The sequence below is a fragment of the Artibeus jamaicensis genome, unplaced genomic scaffold (assembly GCF_021234435.1).
Source record: "Artibeus jamaicensis isolate MK-2021 breed Jamaican fruit bat unplaced genomic scaffold, CSHL_Jam_final scaffold_916, whole genome shotgun sequence".
In the NCBI taxonomy this organism is placed as follows: Eukaryota; Metazoa; Chordata; class Mammalia; order Chiroptera; family Phyllostomidae; genus Artibeus; species Artibeus jamaicensis.
The window spans coordinates 61,129,799-61,151,051 of record NW_026522059.1 but is presented as its reverse complement, the minus strand read 5'-3'; the positions used below and the strand labels follow the sequence as shown (position 1 = coordinate 61,151,051).

The following is a 21,253-nucleotide window of genomic DNA, read 5'->3' as shown; positions in this document are numbered from 1 at the left end:
GGAAAAGATAATTGTTTTTGCAAAAAAAGAAGTCATTGAAAACTGGCAGCCTAAGAATGAGAAAAATCTTTCAAGAAACCACATGGTAACAGCATCTCCTGAAAACAACGCCCCTCCAAAAATAATGAAATGTACTTTAATGGGGGTGCCCCAGATGACATGCGCACAAGGAACTCGTGAATGTGACCTAACTTAATCATATCTGAGAAAACCCTTTTTCCAAGTTAGCACGTTCAGCCTGAATGTGCCAGTTGCTTGGCTATGTAATGTTGAATAAATTGTTTAATCGTTTTACTTTTTTAGTTTCTTCATTTTTAAAATGAGGTGAAAATTAGAACCACATTTAAAGGGGATATTATAAGGATTAAATGAATTAGTGTGTGCAAAATTAATGAAACAGTGCCAGGAACTTGTTGAACACCCAAGAAGTGATGGCTCTCAACATTTTTTATGTTGGAAATGTTTGTAATAATACCTTCTGAATTTCCTATTTTATATCCTTACAAAACAAAAGTAAATAAAAACCTATAATATTTTTGAATGGCAATAAATGACTTGATTTATGAGAGTGAAAATTTTTTGAAAATTGAACATATACAAGATGGTTTTGCATTTATAGAACTTAGAGGTAGATCATCAATAACTGGCTTTCAATGTTTTTATCATGAATTTTCTTCAAAAAGAGGCCTCCAGCCTTAATTATTCTTCATCATCTGATGCCCATTTCTAACCAGACCTTGTGAAAACCACTGCTCACGTTTATTGTGCTCATTTTACCAGCTAAGAAATTCAAGGAGAGGCAACATTTTATCAGCACAGTCCCACAGGAAGGTCTTCTGGTCTGGAAATGTTTGGTTCAGAATCTTAGCTTCATCACTTTATTTGGAAACTTTGGACAAGTCAATTACATACTGTAGGGCTTCAAAATTCTTAATTTATAAAATTAGAATTTTGGCTTATATAATAATCTCAGAGGCCCATTCCTGCTGAAAAATTCTATAATGGCTCTCGTGGAAAAACTTTATAATGCCGCTAGATGCACCTGTTCACACCTCTGTTTCAATGTTCTTTCCATTGCACAGTTTAGTTAGATAAGCAGAGAATGGATGCCCCATATGCAGCTTCTATATGACTCTCCTCACAGTATTCCTATACTTTAGAGTAAGATTTGTCACTCTTTTGTCTGCAGCACTATACCCTGTACAGGTGAATATGTTGCCAGATTTATAATATTTAGTGCCTGTATTTGGCACCAACATTAATATTTAGGAAAACCTGCCGATTGCTGAATCATGTATTTCTGGAATACCACTTCTTATCCCCAAGTGTACCTAATCACACCTTGATTAATACAAATGAATAAAAAAGCAAGTTGTATATCTAGGGTATGTTGGTGAAGCTGGGAAGGCCTGGCATGAATAGAAAATATATATTCCCCTCAAGGAAAAGTCTTCAATGAACATGGGACTTTGCACAAGATAAAGAATGGGTTTAACAACTAAGACTTATTCATCACACTTTGTGGTACCCTCCTTCATTCTGTAATCATAACTTTGTAAGTATCAAAGAAATTCTATAGAGATAGTTTCACAAATGAAAACTCACATTCATAAGTTTTCTTTTTCCAACTCTTCTGCATAAAAAAACATTCTGGGTGCACTTTTATGATATTATTTTGAAACATAATATTTGAAAATATAGTCATTTTCAATGTTATTCTAGTGCTCTTTGCTTTATTATTGGAGTGTTCTCTACAGTGGAGGACCATCAATTTTATTGAAGCATTTAACTTTCTCTTTCTGCTATTGTTTATATTTTATGAAGACATGGAATGTAAAACATGCTATTTTATGAGTGTAAGTTAAATAAGAAGCAAAGTGATAATACATTTCATTAAAACTAATTTACTTGGATAAAAATAATCTAATCTTAATAAGTGGATTATATATTTTATCTTTCAAGTGGACATTTTTGTATAAGCATATTTCTTTCAGACTGCCTAATTTAATTATTAAATTATTTAATTTAATTATTAAAATAAAGAGGTTACTAATAAAAAACTAATTGCAAAAAAACAACACAACTACTTTAGTTGGGCTACTCTTGGTCATAAGAAAAACTGGGGAATTACCAAAATTATACTTTGGTAGCCTCAGGGCTTTAATTAATTAATTTATAATTGTGAATTAATAGTACTACCTTAGAACTTTAGCAAAAAATTTAGATTGAAATATGTTTTGGCTATTAAATTACTGTATTCAATATCCCCTCTTTCTTAAATGTCAGAATGTAATTAATATATATTTATTGTCATAAAAAAGAATAAATGCTAACGCCAAAAGATTTCCCCTACTCACCCCCTATCCCAACACTTGTTAACATGCAAAGTTGGACAAGAGACAAAGGAAAGTCAAGGAATGCAGCATTTGATAAGGATGTGCTATCTCTGTTTTTGCAACATGATACCTTCTGAAAACCTGTCTGTTGAGAATGAACTCTCAGTAATAGAGGAGTTGAGAATATTAGGACAAGCCAGAGTTGAGTACACAAATGTTTGTGTAAAAGTTTTGTATGTTTTCTTTCTCCTAAATTTTGGTGAAAAATTTAGAAAATGATTTTAAGTTTGGAATTAATTATTTGACCATTTGTTTCACAATGACTATTCCAAAATAAAGAAGCCTGTTTACATGCTAAGATATCTCCAATTTGGAGTCACTTCCTTTATTCAGTGGGACTTGCCCAAATGCACATTTCTAGCAAGACAGAAAGTCTTACAAGCAGCATTCCTTCTGATCCTTCCATATTTTTCACAGCTTTATACCTACCTCCTTTCATTTCTCCATAATTTATATTTACTCATCACCTAATTTGATTCTCCAGGCAACATAGATAAGCATCATGATCACCCATACAATATGAGCACTTGCCCAGCATGTACTAATCATCATAAGGGAGAGTTGGAATCATGCCACATCCATTCTCTGGTGAATACAGGACTAATATCTTCTCTGGGCATCTTGGCAGCAGAATCTGCTCCCAGTCTGTATTTCTAGCCTACTTACACTCTCTGCATTGCCCTGGATTGCTGCCCCCCATCACAATAGAACTAGACTATTTACTATTTCCCAAAGAAGCTCCACATTTTTGAACCACCGTACCTTTGCTCCGTGTTCTCTCATTTTGGAATTTTCTTCTTCCTCTGTCTTTCTCTCCAAATATTCACATGCTCACATTTAAGTACCCTTTAAGATTAAGCCCAGGTCATACTTCATTCTTAGACTGATCAAAAGTAATCTTTCTTTTATAGCATTCTACCTTTACAATGAAGTCAGTTATTACTCTATTTTATGCACAAATATATCCAATAAATTTCCTAAGTAGACACATAATGAATAAGCAAAGAAAAAGGACTATAAGCTATGTCATATGGACAGGGTTTAAGATTTAGAAAAGAATATATTTTCCCATTTTTCTTTTGTCTAGAACTTACAACATCAACCCTTCTATTAAAAATTGAGTTCACATTACTGAGATGGCAAAGTTGGCGTAGTAGGAAAGAAAACACACGGGCTTTGTAACTGGGCAAACCTATTTGTGTATTAGTTGTGCATGTCATTGGATTTTCCACTTAGCCTATTTGGGAATCTGCTTTGTCTGGGATTATGAGGTGTAATGGAGGTGCCTGTTGCTGTGCTGAGTACTGTTTGCACCTTCAGTCATTCGAAGAAGAGGTATTCCTGGGATAGAAAATATAACAAGTTTTTTTTTTAAGGAAGAAATGCTCTCCTGTCTTTGGGGCAGGAAATAAGTTGCTCTAAAAATCTAAGTTAGGAGAGGAGCTTTTTTTCTTTTAATCCTCATCTGAGGACATGCTTATTGATTTTAGAGAGAAGGGAAGGGAGGGAGAAAGAGAGGGAGAGAAACATAATTTGGTTGCCTAATTGGGATCACCAATCCAATTGGGGACAAAACCCACAACCCAGGCTGACTGGGAACTGAGTCCATGACCTTTTGGTTTATGGATGATACTCCAACCAACTGAGCCACACTGGCCTGGTGGGAGGAGCTGCTTTAATGCTCAAGGTGGATTTCCTCTTGAAATCCATGTGAAGGTTGAGCAGGAGCAAGCCACAGATTTTCATTGGTGAAGGTAGCTCATCAGAATTGGAGCCGTTTTCAGAGCAGCCAGAATCCAGGGTATGGGTTATGAAAGTCTCCAGGCTCAAGAAGGTATATTAGTTAGTGTGCTTCCACTTATAAGTAGCAGAACATTGAACATAAATGAATTTAAACATTACAGAGTACTTCATTTGCTTACATAACTGAAAATTTCAGCAGTTGAGGGCTCTCAGTTGTGGCTTAGTCAGAACTTCAGTTGTATTTCTTTATAATTTTTCTCACTGTGTTTCTCTGTTTGTCACTTGGCTTCATACTGTGGCTTTCCAGTAGCAACCAGGTTTTTTTTTTTTTTTTGCTTCTTTCAAATCCAGAAGAATAATCATTGTCTTCCCTATAAGTGATCAACCAAGCTCCTAGCTATACTCACTGGATTATTTATGAGACTAGCTCTATGCAAGGGGAACACCAAGGCTCTGATTGCTTTAGACCTTGGTTGTTTCAGCCAACTTCTCTGGCAGGCAAGATAGGATAATTCTTATAGTCTTAGTATCTATGTATTAGACTCATTAAAGCCCAATTTATGTGGGAGTGGAATTACGGTAGTTTCAAAACAAACAAACAAACAAACAAACAAAGCCAAGCACTTTACTGCTAAATAATGGAGAAGGGAGAAGGGAGAATAGGAAAGATGAAAAGAACTCTGCAGTATCCTTTAAAATAGGTGTGTTGGGAGTTCCAATGCCCAAAGAAATGCTTTGGTCTCAATGAGGGCTACAATTCCTCTCTATAACCAAAGTGGGGACATTAATGGTTGTCACTAGAGAAACAGCTTTACTCAGGAAACTGGTGATTTCATTAAAGTTTATCATCTCTGGAGACATATTTTGACAGCAAGTTGAGCAGACCAAGTGGAAAAACTTGATTTTATTAAAGAGCACACATTAGGCAATACCATGGGGAATTTCAAAAAATCTTCGTGAGGAGTTAGGCTACATCAGGTAAAAAATTGAAGGTTTATAATGGCAATTTTCAACTGGTGTGCCACAAGAATTTTTAAAACATGCCATACTTTACTATTTAGTCAGAGGCACTGACCCCTTTTCCCTTACACTGTCAAATAAAAAATGACAACAGCCAACACGGTGATAACTACCCAGTGTGAATGTCCTTTGTTGAACCATAAATATATAGGTCATATAACAGAGTTACATCTTATTGATCATATCACCTAATAAGTTGCATCATATTTGTTAATTCTTGGTACCAAAAATTCTCATATATAAATATAGGCACCTGATTTTTTGAAAACTCACTTTAGAGCAAAAAGGATAGGTAATTCTTATTATTTTTTGTATATCAATCCAAATTATATTTTTGTCAGCAAACAATATATTTTTGGTGTACCACATAATTTTAGTAATTTGTTAATGTGTGCCATGAGATGAAAAAGGTTGAAAATTGTTGACTTATTATAATGAGTGTATAAAAAGAAGAGTGACTTTATGTTGTAACCATCATAGATACACATGTAAAGTCTCCCATACAAAAGCAAAGATTTTATATAACTACACAACCATAAATATTATCTTTTTACCTCTCTCTCTTCCTCTCTTTCTATCTTTTTCTCTCACATACATACACACACATATAGATACTTATTATTCTGTGTATTTGTGCATAAATACAATTAAGAGAAGGTAATTAACACCATAGACAGTGTCCAGAGAGATAATCTGTGAATAATAAATGATTCTTAAAAAAAGCTAACAAATGAAACAGAAGCAAAAATTCCATAATTTAAGAGAGATATATTTTTGTATTTTGAAAAGATAGTTTGTTCATTGTGAGTCAACAGTAAATAACAAGTGACAAACACTAGGATATACCAAGGAGAGATTTTTCAAACAACTTCTTTCTGGAAGAATAGAAAGGGTTTCCAATAAAGGGAAATTAAATCAGTCTACCCTTCAATTTTTCATCAAGTTTTACCTCCAATTGACCAATTTCTACTGAGATTTGTGATAACAAGAGCATGAATTTAAAATCCTAGACCTAGGCAAACTTCACTGAATGTGCAAGAAAAATCAATATACACAGAATTCAGTAAGGATACAAATTCCTTATTTAAAACAATCAGGAAAACTGGGCTGTAAGATTAGTCCAGTTGAATAATATATTAATAAATAATTGGTGAATAAAGATGAGTTATTAAATAGTGAACTATTTAGTGACATCTAAATAAGTATGGCAAATACAGGCATAAAACAATAACATTTCACCTAAAAACTAATAATATACAAAGTATGTCGTGACAGATGGCTGAAAGTAAAAAAAGATGACATATCCCTCTTTTTATATCAAAAGGACCACTAGATATGTTTAGTATTTATATTGAGATAAAATGTAATTATACTTTTTTTTGGAAAACACTTCTAAAAGACTTTTTTAATATGCTAAAATTTATATGCCAATATTACAAAACAAATAAAGAGAGCATAAAGAAATAATGAGTCATGGCCGGGTAGCTTAGTTGGTTACAGCATTGTCCTGATAGACTGAAATTTTGGGTTCAGTCCCAGGTCAGGGCACATACGAGAATCAATCAATGAGTGAATGATTAAGTAGAACAACTAATAAATGTTTCTTTTTTTCTTTCTAAATGGTTTTATTTCTCTCTACCCTCTCTTTAAAAAATCAGTAAAAATTAAGAAATAATAATGAATATCTGACAAATAAAATTACTTTAAACTATGAAATTAAGTAAGACTAACTGTATAAAACTTGCATTATATGAAAGATTCACCTGGAAATAAAACATAGAAAATGTTTTAAATTTTCTAATATAAAATGTACTGATCATTAAGAGACAAATAGCCTATCAGAGTAGATAAGAACAGGCTATTTATATAAAGGAATGCAAATTGTGAGTAATATGAAATGATACTTATCTTCCAGGAGTTATGGAAATGCAAATTTAAATGGATAATGAAGCAGAAACTGTCTTATGTCAGACTTGGTAAGAATTTCAAGGTTGATGACACCTGGTGCTGGAAAAGATGTGACAAAACACACCCCCTTATTTGCTAGTGGAAGCGTGAATTATTTTCTGAAATAAATATATTTTTTTCTTCAGGAAATTTCAATTATGGGAGTCAATTTTAGAGAAATGCAGGCGCTAATATAAAATAATTTATACACATATATGTATACACAAACATACACACAGATATACACCCCTACCTTGGTACAGTAAGTCCTCCCTAATGTCAGTGATATGCACTTGCAACTGCAGAGAAATGACTTTTAAGGAAACTGATTTTATTATATGCTAATTGACATAAACAAGAATTAAGCAATGTCAACGTAAGAAACATTTGAACCTGTGGAGAATTTTTGGTGAGTTTATTTGAGTCAAACTGACAATTGCTGGAAAGCAAAATTTGAATGGCTTGAGAAATGTTCCAGAGGATGGTAGTTTAACACCTTATTTTAAACATTACAATCAAAAGAGGAGACAAAAAGGAGTTACAAGAAACACATTCCTGATAGATTTAGGGAGGTGGGAGAAAGCAAAGCAGGGAAACCTCTGGGACGGGATAAAAGGTAAAATAGACATACTTTTTTACAGGGGTTGGTAAAGCATAGTTAACAGTCAACAATTAACATGATAAACAATAACAATGAGGGGATTTGTGGTCTCAGCTTGGGCCCGAGGGTTTTGGAAAAAAGGGAAGTCACCTTGACATTCCAGAGGTGTGTTATGGTAGCTGCAAAAGGACAATAGAAGGGTTTAGTTAAGATGAAGATTGGCCATTGTTAGAGAATAATACTGACCTAGGATATGACTACCTGCCATGATTTGCTTTTAATGGGGTATTTTTTCATTACCATTTTAAACCCCTTAAAGCTCATCCCTCACACCTCACTCCTCACTCCCACCCCATGAAATCACCACACTGCTGTCCATGTCCATGTCTTTTTTTCCTTTTTGCTTAATCCCTTTGTACTCTCCCTATCCCTCATGTCAGACCACCCTTGGTGATTACTTTAGGTCTATGAGTTCAGAGGCTGCCTTGCTGACCTACCCTGAGCTTGTCAAGTTAATGTGTGGCCTACAGTTCCTAGGGCACCTCATCAATGTCATAACAAAACAATGTTATTTAAGGACCTGGTATACTGCCTTGTCTGGGTGAAGTCACCTCTGGGTGGAATGCTACCTTTTAAAAACACCTAAGATTCTTAAGAAATCAGCCTTTGTGGCTGCAAGGTTCATCACAGATGCAGTAATTAAATGATAGCATGTTAACCTGTTGATTCCCTGCCTGCCCATATGAACAACCTTAAGAAGCAAGTCCTAAAAAGTTTAATTTGCAAACTTTGTTTTCAAAGATATAGGTGTGTATGTATAAGTAATATACAGTATTATCTGTTATAGAATGGATATGGATGGTGTTCCTATTATAAATAATATAAATCTCATATATATACTATATTATAGTACACATTACACACATACATGTCCCAGCTGCATGCATGTGTGTGAGTAGGGAGAACACTACTTTAGTTACTCTAATCAGGGGAAAGGTGTATATGTGTCTATTTTGAAGTTTTGATTTTAATAAAATCCCAGTTATCAATTACTTCTTTAATACATCATGCTATCACATTTTAGGGATTTTATTTTAAAAGCTATCACCATACTCAAGGTCATCTAAGTTTTCTCCTACATTACCTTCTAGAAGCCTTGTTTCATGTTTTAGATTTAGGACTGTGATACATTTTAAGTAATTTTTTGTGATAGGTATAAGGTCTGTGACTATATTTATTTTTGCATATGTATGTCCAGTTGTTCCAGCACCATTTGTTGAAGGGACTGTATTTTCTCCATTGCATTGCTTTTGCTTCTTTGTTCAAGATCAGTTGACTGTTTGTATGTGGGTTTATTTCTGGACTTGCCTTCTGTTTTATTATGTATCTATTATTTTGCCATTATCATAGTCTAGATTACTGTAGTTTTACAGTAAGTCTTGAGTTGGGTGGTGTCAGTCCTTTCACTTGATCTTGTCTTTCAATATTGATTTGGCTATTCTGGATCTTTTGCTTTTCCATGTGCTGATTTTAAGGTCAGTTTGTTGATCCATAAAATAACTTGCTGGGATTTTTATTGAGATTGTGATAAATCTAAATCAATTTGGGAAAACCAGCATCTTGACAACATTGAGTATTCTCATTCATGAGCATGGGCTATCTCTCCACTTTTTTAGTTCTTTGATCTTTCATCAGAGTTTTATAGTTTTCCTTATAAAGATCATACATATCGTGTTAAATTTGTACCTATGTATTTCATTTTTGGGGGTACTACTGTAAATGGTGTATTTAAGTTCAAAGTCCACTTGTTCATTGCTGGTATATAAAGAAACAATTAATTTTTTCCTACTAACCTATATACTGCAAACTTGCTATAATCATTTTATTAGTTCCAGGAAATTTTGAATTTATTTTTTGATTCTTTTGGATTTTGTGTATAGTTGATTATGTCATATGGTAAAAAAAATACAGTTTTGTTCCATCCTTTCTAATTTGTATACCTTTTATTTCCTTTTCTTTTTTTATTGAATCAGCCAGGACTTCTAATGGGGTGTTGAAAAACAATGACGGAAGGAATGTCCTTGCCTTGTTCCTGACCTTAGAAAAGCTTTTAAAGAATAATTTATTAGGGTACAGAATTCTAGATTGGTGGGTTTTCTCTCAATGTTATAAACATGTCACTTCACTCTCTTCTTGCTTGCGTGTGTTCTCAGGAGCAGTTGGATATAATTTGTGCCTCCTCTGTAGGGTCCTGCCCCATAGCTTTTTTCATTAATTTTTCTTAATCTTTGATTTCCTAGAGTTTGAAAATGATATACCTAGATACAGGATTTAGGGCATTTCTCTGCTTGGTGATCTATGAGCTTCCTGGTTCTGTGGTTTGGTGTGTGACATTAATTTAGAGAAAACTCTGTCATTATTGCTTTAAATATGGCTTGTGTTCTTTTCCTTCTCATCCTAATACTCCCCTGTGCATATGTTACACATTTTGTAGGGGTTCACAGTTCTTAACTATTCTACTTTTCCCCCCAGTATTTTTGTCTTTTTACTTTTCAATTTTGGAAGTTTCCACTGTGATATCTTTAAGTTCAAAGGTTCCTCAGCCATATCTAGTGTAATCAAGAGCCCATTATTCTATTACAGCCTTTTAAAATCTATAGCATTTCTTTATGATTCTTTCCTAGAATTCCCACCTTTCTGCTTATATTATTTTTCTTACATGTTTTCTACTTTTCCTATTAAAGCCCATAGCATATTAATCATAGATTTAAAAAATTTCCAGTATGATGATTCCAACATTTCTGCCATATCTAACTGTGGTTCTGATAGATGCTCTGTGTCTTCAGATTGTTCTTTTTTGCCTTTCAGTAGACCTTGTAATTTTTGTTGAGATGTGGACAGGATGTACTATGCAGAAAGATGTGTGGTAGTAATGCAGTGGTAGGTGTGGGGAGAAAGGAAGCAGTGTATAGTCAGTCCTGTGATTAGGTCTCAGGCTTTGATGAGTCTGTGCCTCTGGGCTATAAATTTGACTGGTGCTTCTCGGTACCTTCCACTCTGAGGTAAGACAGAATGACTAGAGGGGCTGAGATGGGTAGTTTCCTTACTTCGAATGTAGGTTAGTTTCTGGTTAACTAGTTTCTCCTGAGAATGGGCATTGTGAAGAACATAAGGCTCTGGCATATACAGAATGATTCCTTTCTCCTTTCTCTGCCAGAAGAACAAAGGGATTTTTTTGAGATATTCACTGTGACAAATGTATAGAACACCTGTAGGTAAGACTTGGAAAAGTGTGCTTCTCACCCACAATGATAGGGTTTTCTTAAGAGTTTCTACTTCTCAGACCTGTGCACTCTGAGCCTCCAACAATTCATCGATCACATGTTGGGTCTCTGTGCCCCAGCACTGCTTCCCATAGAGGTTCCAGCTCCTGTAAATTGTGATTATCATAGCCACTTGTCTGTCTCTCCAATATTTTGGGTAGCAGTTTGCCCTGTGACTGTAATCCTCTTATGGGTATAAGAAAATTCCTGATTCTTAAGTTTACTCAACTTTTTTACTTGTTATAATGAAATGGTGACTCCTAAGCTCCTTGACTATCAAACTGGAAACCAGAAGTCCCCCAAACAACTCTAGCCTCATACTAATAATTCTTGGGTTTATATAGAATTATTAACTGATATATGAATAATACTTATTTTATAAATAAGTATAACTTCATGTAATGGAATTGACTTAGTAAATATGCAACTCAAATCATGAGCATGAAAATATATGAGTATATTAGAAACAGATCAAAACTCCAGAAAAATAATTCAGCAATGAGGAGATAGCCAACCTACATGATGCAGAGTTCAAAACGCTGGTAATCAGGATGCTCTCAAAAATGATTGAGTTCAGTTAATAGTAGAAGAAGAAGTGAAGGCTATGAAAAGTGAAATAAAAAAATGTACAGGAAACCAACAGTGAAAGGAAGGAATCTAGGACTCACATCAAAGATTTGGAATACAAGGAATAAATAAACATTCAACCAGAATAGAAGGAAGAAATAAGAATTCAAAAAAATGCAGAGAGGCTTAAGATCCTTTGGGACAAATTTAAATGTCCCAACATCCAAATCATAGGGGTGTCAGAAGAAAAAAAGGAAAGGCAAGAAGTTGAAAACTTATTTGAAAAAACATGAAAGAAAACTTTCCCAATCTGGAAAATAAACTAGAAACTCCAGGAAGCTCAGAGAGTCCCAAAAAAGTCAGATCCAAGGAGAAACATACCCAGACATATAAATTACCCAAGATTAAAGGAGAGACTCTTAAAAGCAGCAAGAAGAAAAGAGAAAGTTACCTACAAAGGAGTTCCCATACGACTATCAACTTCCTGATTTATTAATTTCTCAAAAGAAACCTTACAGGCAAGAATGGACTGGAAAGAGCTATTCGAAGTCATGAAAAGCAAGGGCTTATACACTAGATTACTCTATCCAGCAAAGCTATCATTTGGAATGGAAGGGTTGATAAAGTGCTTCCCAGATGAGGTAAAGTTAAAGGAGTTCATCATCACCAAGCCCTTATATGAAATATTAAAGGGACTTATCTAAGAAAAAGAAGATCAAAACTATGAACAATAAAATGCCAACAAACTCACAACTATGAACAAGTGAACCTAAAAAAACAAAAACTAAGCAAACAACTAGAATAGGAACAGAATCACAGAAATGGAGCTCACATGGAGGGTTATCAGCAGGGAGGGGAAGGAGGGAGACTAGGGGGGAAAGGTACAGTGAATAAGAAGCATAGTTGGTGGGCACAAAATAGACGGGGGGTGGTTAAGGAAATGGAGAGGCCAAGGAACTTACACGTACAACCCATGGACATATAAGGGGTAGGGGGAGTGCTGGAGGGAGGGTGGTGCAGGGCAGAGGGGGAAAAAGGGGGAAAATGGGACAACTATAATAGCTTAATTAATAAAATATACAAAAAAAGATACTGGACTGTAGTTGAGCATGTTCAATGTGCTATGGCAATTAGTCAATATATTTTTATAGAAGGAATAGTGAGAATTGATCGGTTCAGCAAGTTGGTTAAATGGAGACCAATTAAGAGAACTTCTGAATATGTTCATGTGGCTGAACAATAATCTAATCTATTATCCCTTCAAAAATAACCGTAAAATCCAGAAAGAAACACTATATACTGATACTAGCAAAACAAATGAACAAATGAATGAACACACAAATAATCAAATGAATACACAAGGGAAATAAAGAATTCAGACCACAGATTAATTATTTATGAAAGCAGTAGAAAATGTCAATAATTTTCTTCTTAACACTAAGAAATCAAATCACAAAGAGCTAAAATAGCATTAATCAGATGAAATATAGAAAAAAATTAAAGTGAGTTATCTAGATTTGGGGGTGGGTGGTAATAGTGGTAAAATAAAAACCAGAAATGAGTGCCCTATTAGAACAGGCATAAAACCTCACACACATACACACACACACAAAAAAAATAAAACAAAACACAAGACACATATAAAAAGAAAAGTGAAATAAATAATCTATTGTATACATAATTAGTGTTTCTGAAGAAGAGACTGTTACAATAGAAAAAATTCAAAGATATAATAAAATTGTTGAAATGAGAAAAGACGTACTTCTAAAAAGTGAAAGGACATGTATTTTATGAACAGCTGATATAAAGCAATATTTTACAGTGGAAAATATTGCAGTTCAGAGTCAGAGTGATCTTGGCTTTTCTGATTTTTCACATTCATAATAGATATGAAGAAATCTTCAAATATGTTAAGATGCCTATAAGAAACTATTATTGGCAAAGCAATTCTGCTATTGGTTAGATCAAAAGAGAGACATACTGAATCTGGCAGAAATAAGGCCTGCTTGAGTGTGGTTGGTAGGGTCATAATACAGTGTAATAATTTATAGTTTTAATTTGAACATTTTACCTAAAATGTCATATGGTGTGCTTGAGTGTAATATTGTTATGTTATTACATAACATATGAATTACATGCCTATGATTTTGTAATTTAAAAAAGGTGCATTATTTGCACCAGACCTTGTAGCAGCTTCTTTCTAACTCCAGGATTCTGTAAATCTTAGTCTGCATCATCCTTCTTATAGGGCTCAAATGGAAACAATTTCAGAAAACAAATGTAACAGTACAGTTGTACACTGATATTTACTTTATTCATAAAATGTACTAAAGTCAACTAGTCAATTCTAATTATGACTTCTATAGACGTCAATCTTTCAAGTGAATAATAATATCTTTTTTTATTGTTGTTTAAGTACAATTGTCTCCATTTCCCCCCCACCACTTATCTTCATATACTGTAGCAAACACTTGGCAAATGAATCAGGTGGTATAACATTACCTTTCTGTATCTGGCTAAAATGAGTTTTATTAAATACCAGGAGTAGTGGTTTAACCAGTATGGCTTTTCAAATATTCATGAGTCATTCAGTTTGTTAAAATGCCCTAAGAAATGTATATTAATTCTGTGACGTATTTTCATATAATATTTTTGGTAAATTGGAGGATATATGAGATTTGCTGCTCATTTGTCTATTTTTGAAAGAAGGATGGCATAGCAAAAAAAGTGAACATATGTTTTATCAAAGAGAAATATATGTGTGATATATTCTCCTGTTTCGGGTTAAGTGGAAGTCAATAAGAAGATAATAGGCAAATAGTACTTCTCCACTACCTTTTCAGGAATGTATATAAGGGCAACCTGGGGATAGTTACAAAGAATATATGTGTTTCCCTGGCTGGTGTAGCTCAGTGGATTGAGCGTGGGGCCTGCGAACCAAAGGGGTGTGGTTCAATTCCCAGTCAGGGCACATGCCTGGGTTTCGAGTCAGGTCACCAGTAAGGGGTGCATGAGAGGCAACCACACATTGATATTTCTCTCCCTCTCTTTCTCCCTTCTTTCCCAGGTCTTTCAAAATAAACAAATAAAACCTTTAAAAAAAGAATATATGTGTTTGTGCTACAGACATCTGCAGTATGGCTGGGGTGGTTTCCACCAACAAATCTGTTTTTAAAAATATACTTTTCCAAAAATAAAAAGTGATATAAAAATGTCTAATGCATATATCATCCACTACCCTTTATATCAAAAGGCACAAGAAACTGGGATAGTGTTTTCTTATCTTTGTTTTCCTATGGGGTTTGGTAGAGGATCTTGCACATTGGCCTATAGTAAGTGGTGAAAGTTTAAGTGAATGTGTTCAGAACTAATTCCTGCAAGAAAAACACATAGTATATTCATTTAGGATCAGGATGAACCCAGAGACCATCTATGCTTTTGATGGTAAGAGTAATGCATTTTCTGAGAGTCAGAGGAAGGAAGATTAAAAGCCCATGACTGTCCTCACTACTCCACTTCTTATCCTATTTTTTGGTGACAACATACTGACTAAGACTGCTTGCAGCTCTGGAAGCTCTGACTGCATGTTTGCCAGACTGACCTAGTCCAACCTTGTGCATCAGAGAATCTGAATCCTCAGGAAAGTCTTCCTAATATGTCCACTGAAGTTTTTGATTCAGGGAGTCCCCACCTTCAAATACTACATTCCTTAGAAATGAAGTATGAGAATGTACCAGTCCGCTTTCCCACTCCTGCCTTACAATATGCACACATTCCAGACAAACCGGGTTGCTAAAAAATGCTGCAGAATGACTTTCTACTTTACTCTCACTCTCAAGAGGTTTTCCCTTCATTCTAGTGTAAAGTGCCCTTTGTTACTGTTTGATACTGACAGAAAATTGGACCAAATAACCTCAAGTACATTTCAACTCCAAGGCCTCAAAATTTATAGTATTTTCTGTATATAGTATAACTTCTACAATAGGTACTTTTATTTTCCTAAATGAGTTAGGTTCTTTCAATGATTGCTGGGATTAAATGTGGAGTCTGGAGGGAGCTCTAAGTCTGTGAGGCTCTGTGTATGTACTTGACTATTCTTTAACTTCAGAAAACCATTCTACATGCCTTGTCAGCTAAGCCAAGCTAAAGTTATTTTCCTTAAAATGTACATATAACTACCAAGTTCATTGTTATTTTTACAGTTACTACTTATTATAAAAGTCCCCAGTTTAATTATTTAACTTTATATTATTTATTACAGGAACATATAAGAGAAAATGCTAGTAATTGCCTGAATAATGAACCTAACTTTTTTAAAAGGCATTCATGTGATGATGATAAGGTAATGACAATTATTTGTAGTTTATATGTCATTCAAACTTGACTTCATAAAAGCTTATATATTTTTGTACCTCTGTTAGATAATTATATTGATTATATTAATAACAGATTTCTTTGGTTCTAACCAGATAATTCCTACTGATCTATTAAGTTATACCATAGTCTTCTGTGCTGGTTTTATATTTATTTATTCAATCATTTCATGTTCATTTATAAAATGCTAGAAGAATTGCTGAATTCAAAGACACATATCTGCTTAATCTGAAATCTTTATTCAGTAAAAAGCTTGTTAGAGTGATTACACACATGAATATAAATTACGGGCATAATTTAGTTGTAGGCATTTAGAAAAATTTTTCACTATTTTATAATCTTCACATCACTACCACTTGTACTTGGTATAATGATAGAATCTACAAAACTTTTAACAAATATTGGTGTGATTTTTTCAACAAAAGCCAATGTAGTATTAAATAGTCTTTTTAAAAAACTCATAATAGCTGAGTTAACTTCATGACATCTAATAGTTTATATCTATAAATTATTTTTTAAATTTTTCATAGTTACATTAAATGTCTGAAAAACTTGTTTTAGATTAATATGACCCTTTATTTTCCTGTTACCAGCTCTTCATCCATAGCTAAAAGATGAAAACATAACAGTAAGAAAAGCCACACATACCTTTCATTATTGTCTTTTCCAGAAGACCTCCCTTTTCATTGCTTAAAATTAAATTTGTTATGTGTTCACCCACAAGTGATAAGATCACACATGTATAACACAGAAAGAGGGTTTAAAAAGCCAGCTAATCATTAAACCAAGTTCTAGGCCCTTCAGGCTGTACCTGGAAGCTTAGCAGTTTCAGTCTAGTTACGTGTCAATCATGTGATTAACTGGAAAAGAAATCTGGGTGGAGGTAGGGCATTATTTAGAAATAGGGTTCTGGCTTTAGGATCCTTAAGAATGCTTATCATTTCTTAATATTTTATTTGAATCACAGCCCTTCTGGTTTTTTTCTGTAATAGGAAGCTACGTTTTTAAAAACTGCTGCTCGCAAGTTGAAGCAATTTGTTAAAATGAATATCCCTGAGGATTTCAAGCACCACTTATCAGTAGTTTCACAGGGCACATTAAAACTGTTGAACTGCACCAGGAAGGTAAGCTGAGGACTGTTTACTTTGAACAAAAATTACAAACTATTCCCATGGTAGGATATTATTGTTCTCTTGGTGATCCATTTTCATGAAATACTAAGTGCTTATTATAACTTAAGGTTGATATACATTTACTCAACTCTGGCAGAGGACAATCTCAACTTGGAAAGTACCTATTTATCTCTTGGCTGGGGCCAAGTCAGTGGATTTTAAAAGGGGAATAAAATGCATGCTTCACTGCTATAATAACTTTCAAGAAGGCTAGTTGGATGAGTTAGGTGGGGAAAGGTAAATTTTTATCTTTAAAATATATTAATAATTTTAATCCATAGATACATAAATTTATAAAAACATAGTCAATAGAATTGGTAATAAATGTATTTAACGAATACATTTCTATGCTAATATAGGATATATATATATACACACATATATGTGTGTGTGTATACACACATATACGTGTGTATATATATATATATATATATATATATATATATATATATACCCAGCAATTTCCTCTTTCTTTGCTTTAATAATTTTGATAAGTAGATAGCTATTTTTTTCCACTTTCTCAATAGTGGTTGTTAGGCAACTAAACAAAATTTGGAAGACATTATCTTGAGACTAGACAACAGCTTCTTCATCTATAAAATGGAGGAAGAATATAGTATCCACGTTATAGGATATTAAAGGCTTAAATGGCATAAATGTTTAGTATTTCATGCAAAGTGCTTACTGTTGATGATTTCAATAAATGTTTTATTATTACTATTACCCACCTTCTTCAAGAATTTTACCAGCTGACACACAAAGCCAAAAGATTTCTTATGATCGTTTTTTAGAAATTTAAAAAGAATTATGATAGAAAAAAGATTGTATATTATTTTTTAATGCTAACGGTTGCTCACAGAGGGTAAAATGGTGAGACTGTTTTTGAGCCTTACTGACACTGATGATAAAGATGATTTAGGTTGAACCATTCATTTACCATGCATTCCCTACCTGACACCAGTCAATCTCCTTTTGGTGTCCTGGATTTGCCAAGGTTATTTCCCATTTTGTTCCCATTATGTTAATCCCTTATGTGTTGTTTCTGCTGCTTTCTATAAATCTGATCTGTCCTGATCTCTCCATCTGTCGAAGCCAAGCTCAAGATTCATGAAGTCTTCATAGTCTAGCCTACCAGCTCTTAATCCTTACTCATAGTGATTTCAAACTACTTTTTAATGCAGGAATGGCCAATAGATTCTTTGTTGCTTACACATCCAATTGGTTGGTAGTGACTGTTGGAAACACTGAGTTGAGTGTAGCCTCAAGTCAGGGCTTAACTGAAAAACTGCAGAACAAACTTATTATACCTCTTGACCAAGAAAGGGGTAAGGGTTATGAGTATGTTATATATTTACAGTTCCTTCTCTCATGTGTTTAGCTTTGCATGGATCACTGTGTCCAAAAATCAACTAACTATCAGGAATGAAAACACAAATAATTTATTTTCGAAAGCAAATAAAATTATGTTACAAAACTAACCTAAAATATAGACCATTTTTTCTTAAAATAACAAAGTGAGATATTAAAGATAGTCAGCTACATTGAATTTCTTTGTGAGTCAGGCCTGTTATAAGCATTTCCTATTGTTTATTTCATTTTGCTTCTGATGGGTAAAGCATAATAAAATTTATGGTCAGGATTTAACAATTTAATGATTACTTTGTTGTCATGTTGATTAAAATTCTAGTTTTGTCTCTGTTACTACACCCTTCAGTGTTAGTTTTTCATACCTCACAGCCATTAACACAGTGCTGGGCATACCTGTAAACTTGTGGATCCAGGGTATTCAGAAGACTAACTTCTCTTGCTTCTTCCTTTTCTCTCATGTAGGCAGACCTCAGAGATAGTGTAGATTTGGTTCCAGACTGCCACAATAAAGCAAGTCACTCAATTATTTTTGTTTTTTTCTAGTGTATATGAAAGTTCTGTTTACACTATACTCTAGACTATTAAGTGTGCAATGGCATTTTGCCTAAAAATGTACATACCTTAATTTCAAAAAACTTTATGATTAAAAAATGCTAATTATCATCTGAGTCTTCAGTGAGTCATAATGTTTTTTGCTGGTGGGGTCCTGTCTCCATGTTGATGACTCCTGACTGATCAAAGGTGGTTACTGAAGTCTGTGGCAATTTCTTAAAATAAGGCAATGATGTCTGCCACATCGACTGACTCTTCCTTTTATGAATGATTCCTCTGTTGCGTGTGATATTGTTTGATAGCATTTACCCACTGTAAACTTTTCAAAATTGGAATCAATCTTTTCGAAACTTGCTTTATTAACTGAGTTTGTGCAATATTATAAATCGTTTGTTGACATTTCAGCATCTTCACCAGGGGTAGATTTCATGACTACTTATCCACAGGAAGCAACTCCTCACCCATTAAAGTTTTATTGTAAGATTGCAGCACCTCAGTCACAATTTCAGTATCTCCTTCAGATTTCAGTTCTCTTGCCACTTCTACCATATCTGCAGTTAATTTGTCCACTGAAATCTTGAACCCTTCAAAGTCATCCATGAGGGTTGGAATCAACCTCTTCCAAACCCTATTGATAGGAGTTGATATTTTGACCTGTTCCCATGAATAACAAATGTTTTTACTGGCCTCTGGAATGATGAATCTCTTCCAGGTTTTCAATTGATTTTGCCTAGATCCATCAAAGGAATCACTATCTATGAACATTTTGACATGTATTTCTTAAAAAAATAAGACTCGCAAGTTGAAATTCCTCCTTGTTCTATGGACTGCAGAGTGCATGTTGTGTTAACAGGTATGAAAACAAATTAATCTTGCTGTCCAGCTCCATCAGAGCTCATGAGTGACCAGGTACATTGTCAATGAGCAGTAATATTTCAAAAGAAATCTTTTTCTTTTTCTGAGCAGTAAGTCTTAACAATGGGCCTAATATATTCAGCAAACCATGTTATAAACAGATGTGCTATGATCGAAGCTTTTTTGTCCATTTATAGAGACAGGCAGAGAGATTTAGCATAATTCTTAAAGAACCTGGGGTTTTCAGAATGGAAATTGAGTACTGGCTTCAACTTAAAGTTCCCAGATACATAGCCCATAATAAGAAAATCAGCCTGTCCTTTGAAGCTCTGAAGCCAGGTATTGACTTCTCTCTAGTGATGAAAGTTCTAGATGGCATCTTCCAATATAAATATGTTGTATCTACATCAAAAATATGTTTTTCAGTTTAGGTACCTTCATTATCTGAGCTAGTTCTTCTGGATTACTTGTTACAGCTTCTACATCAGCACTTGCTGCTTCACTTTGCACTTCTGTGTTAAGGAGAGGACTTCTTTCTTTAAACCTTATGAACCAAACTCTCCTAGCTTCCAATTTCCCTTCTGCTGCCTCCTCACTTCTCTCAGGTTTCATAGAATTGAAGAGTTAGGGCCTTGCTCATGATTAGACTTTAGCTTAAGGAAATTTTGTATCTTATTTGACTTTCTATTCAAGCCACAAAAACTTGCTTCATATCAGCAATAAGGCTGTTTTGCTTTCTTATCATGCATATGTTCCCTGGAGTAGCACTTTTAATTTCCTTAAGGATGTTTCCTTTGCTTTCACAACATGGTTAACTTTGGTGCAAGAGGCCTAGCTTTCAGTCCATCTTTGCTTCAACATGCCTTCCTCACTAAGCTTACTCATTTGTACCTTTTGACCTAAAGTGAGAGAAGTGCAACTCCTCCTTTTACCTGAACACTCAGAGGCCACTGTTGGGTTTTGGCCTAAATTAGTATTATTGTGTCACAGGAAATCGGGAGAGGCCCAAGGAAAGGGAGTGAGACAGAGGAACGGCTGGTCTGGAGCAGTGAGAACACACACAACATGTATCAGTTAAGTTCACCATCTTATATGGGTGCACTTTGCAGCACCCCAAAACAACTGCAATAGTAACATGAAAGATCACTGATCACAGATCATTGTAACAAATATAATAATAATGGCAAAGTTTTAAATATTGAGAGAATTACCAAATTGTGACACAGAGACACGAAGCTAACTAACATTGGAAAAATGGCACCAATAGACTTGCTCAGTGCAGGGTTGTCACAAATCTTCAATTTGTAAAATAAAGCAATGTTTGTGAAGCACAAT

General features: G+C 34.3%; 1 protein-coding gene across 3 annotated transcripts in view; it reads left to right on the top strand.

Moving 5' to 3' along the window:
• IL7 (interleukin 7) overlaps nt 1–21,253 on the top strand; it is a 46,512-nt gene that overhangs the window by 21,653 nt on the left and 3,606 nt on the right. For 2 of the 3 annotated variants that reach the window (XM_053661008.1, XM_037150096.2), the window contains exons 3-4: nt 15,859–15,939; nt 16,964–17,095. In XM_053661008.1, coding sequence (XP_053516983.1) covers nt 15,859–15,939; nt 16,964–17,095 — 213 coding nt within the window. Of the gene's footprint in view, nt 1–15,858; nt 15,940–16,963; nt 17,096–20,908; nt 20,992–21,253 lie in introns of all 3 variants that reach the window. The other variant, XM_037150097.2, reaches the window with a different exon arrangement.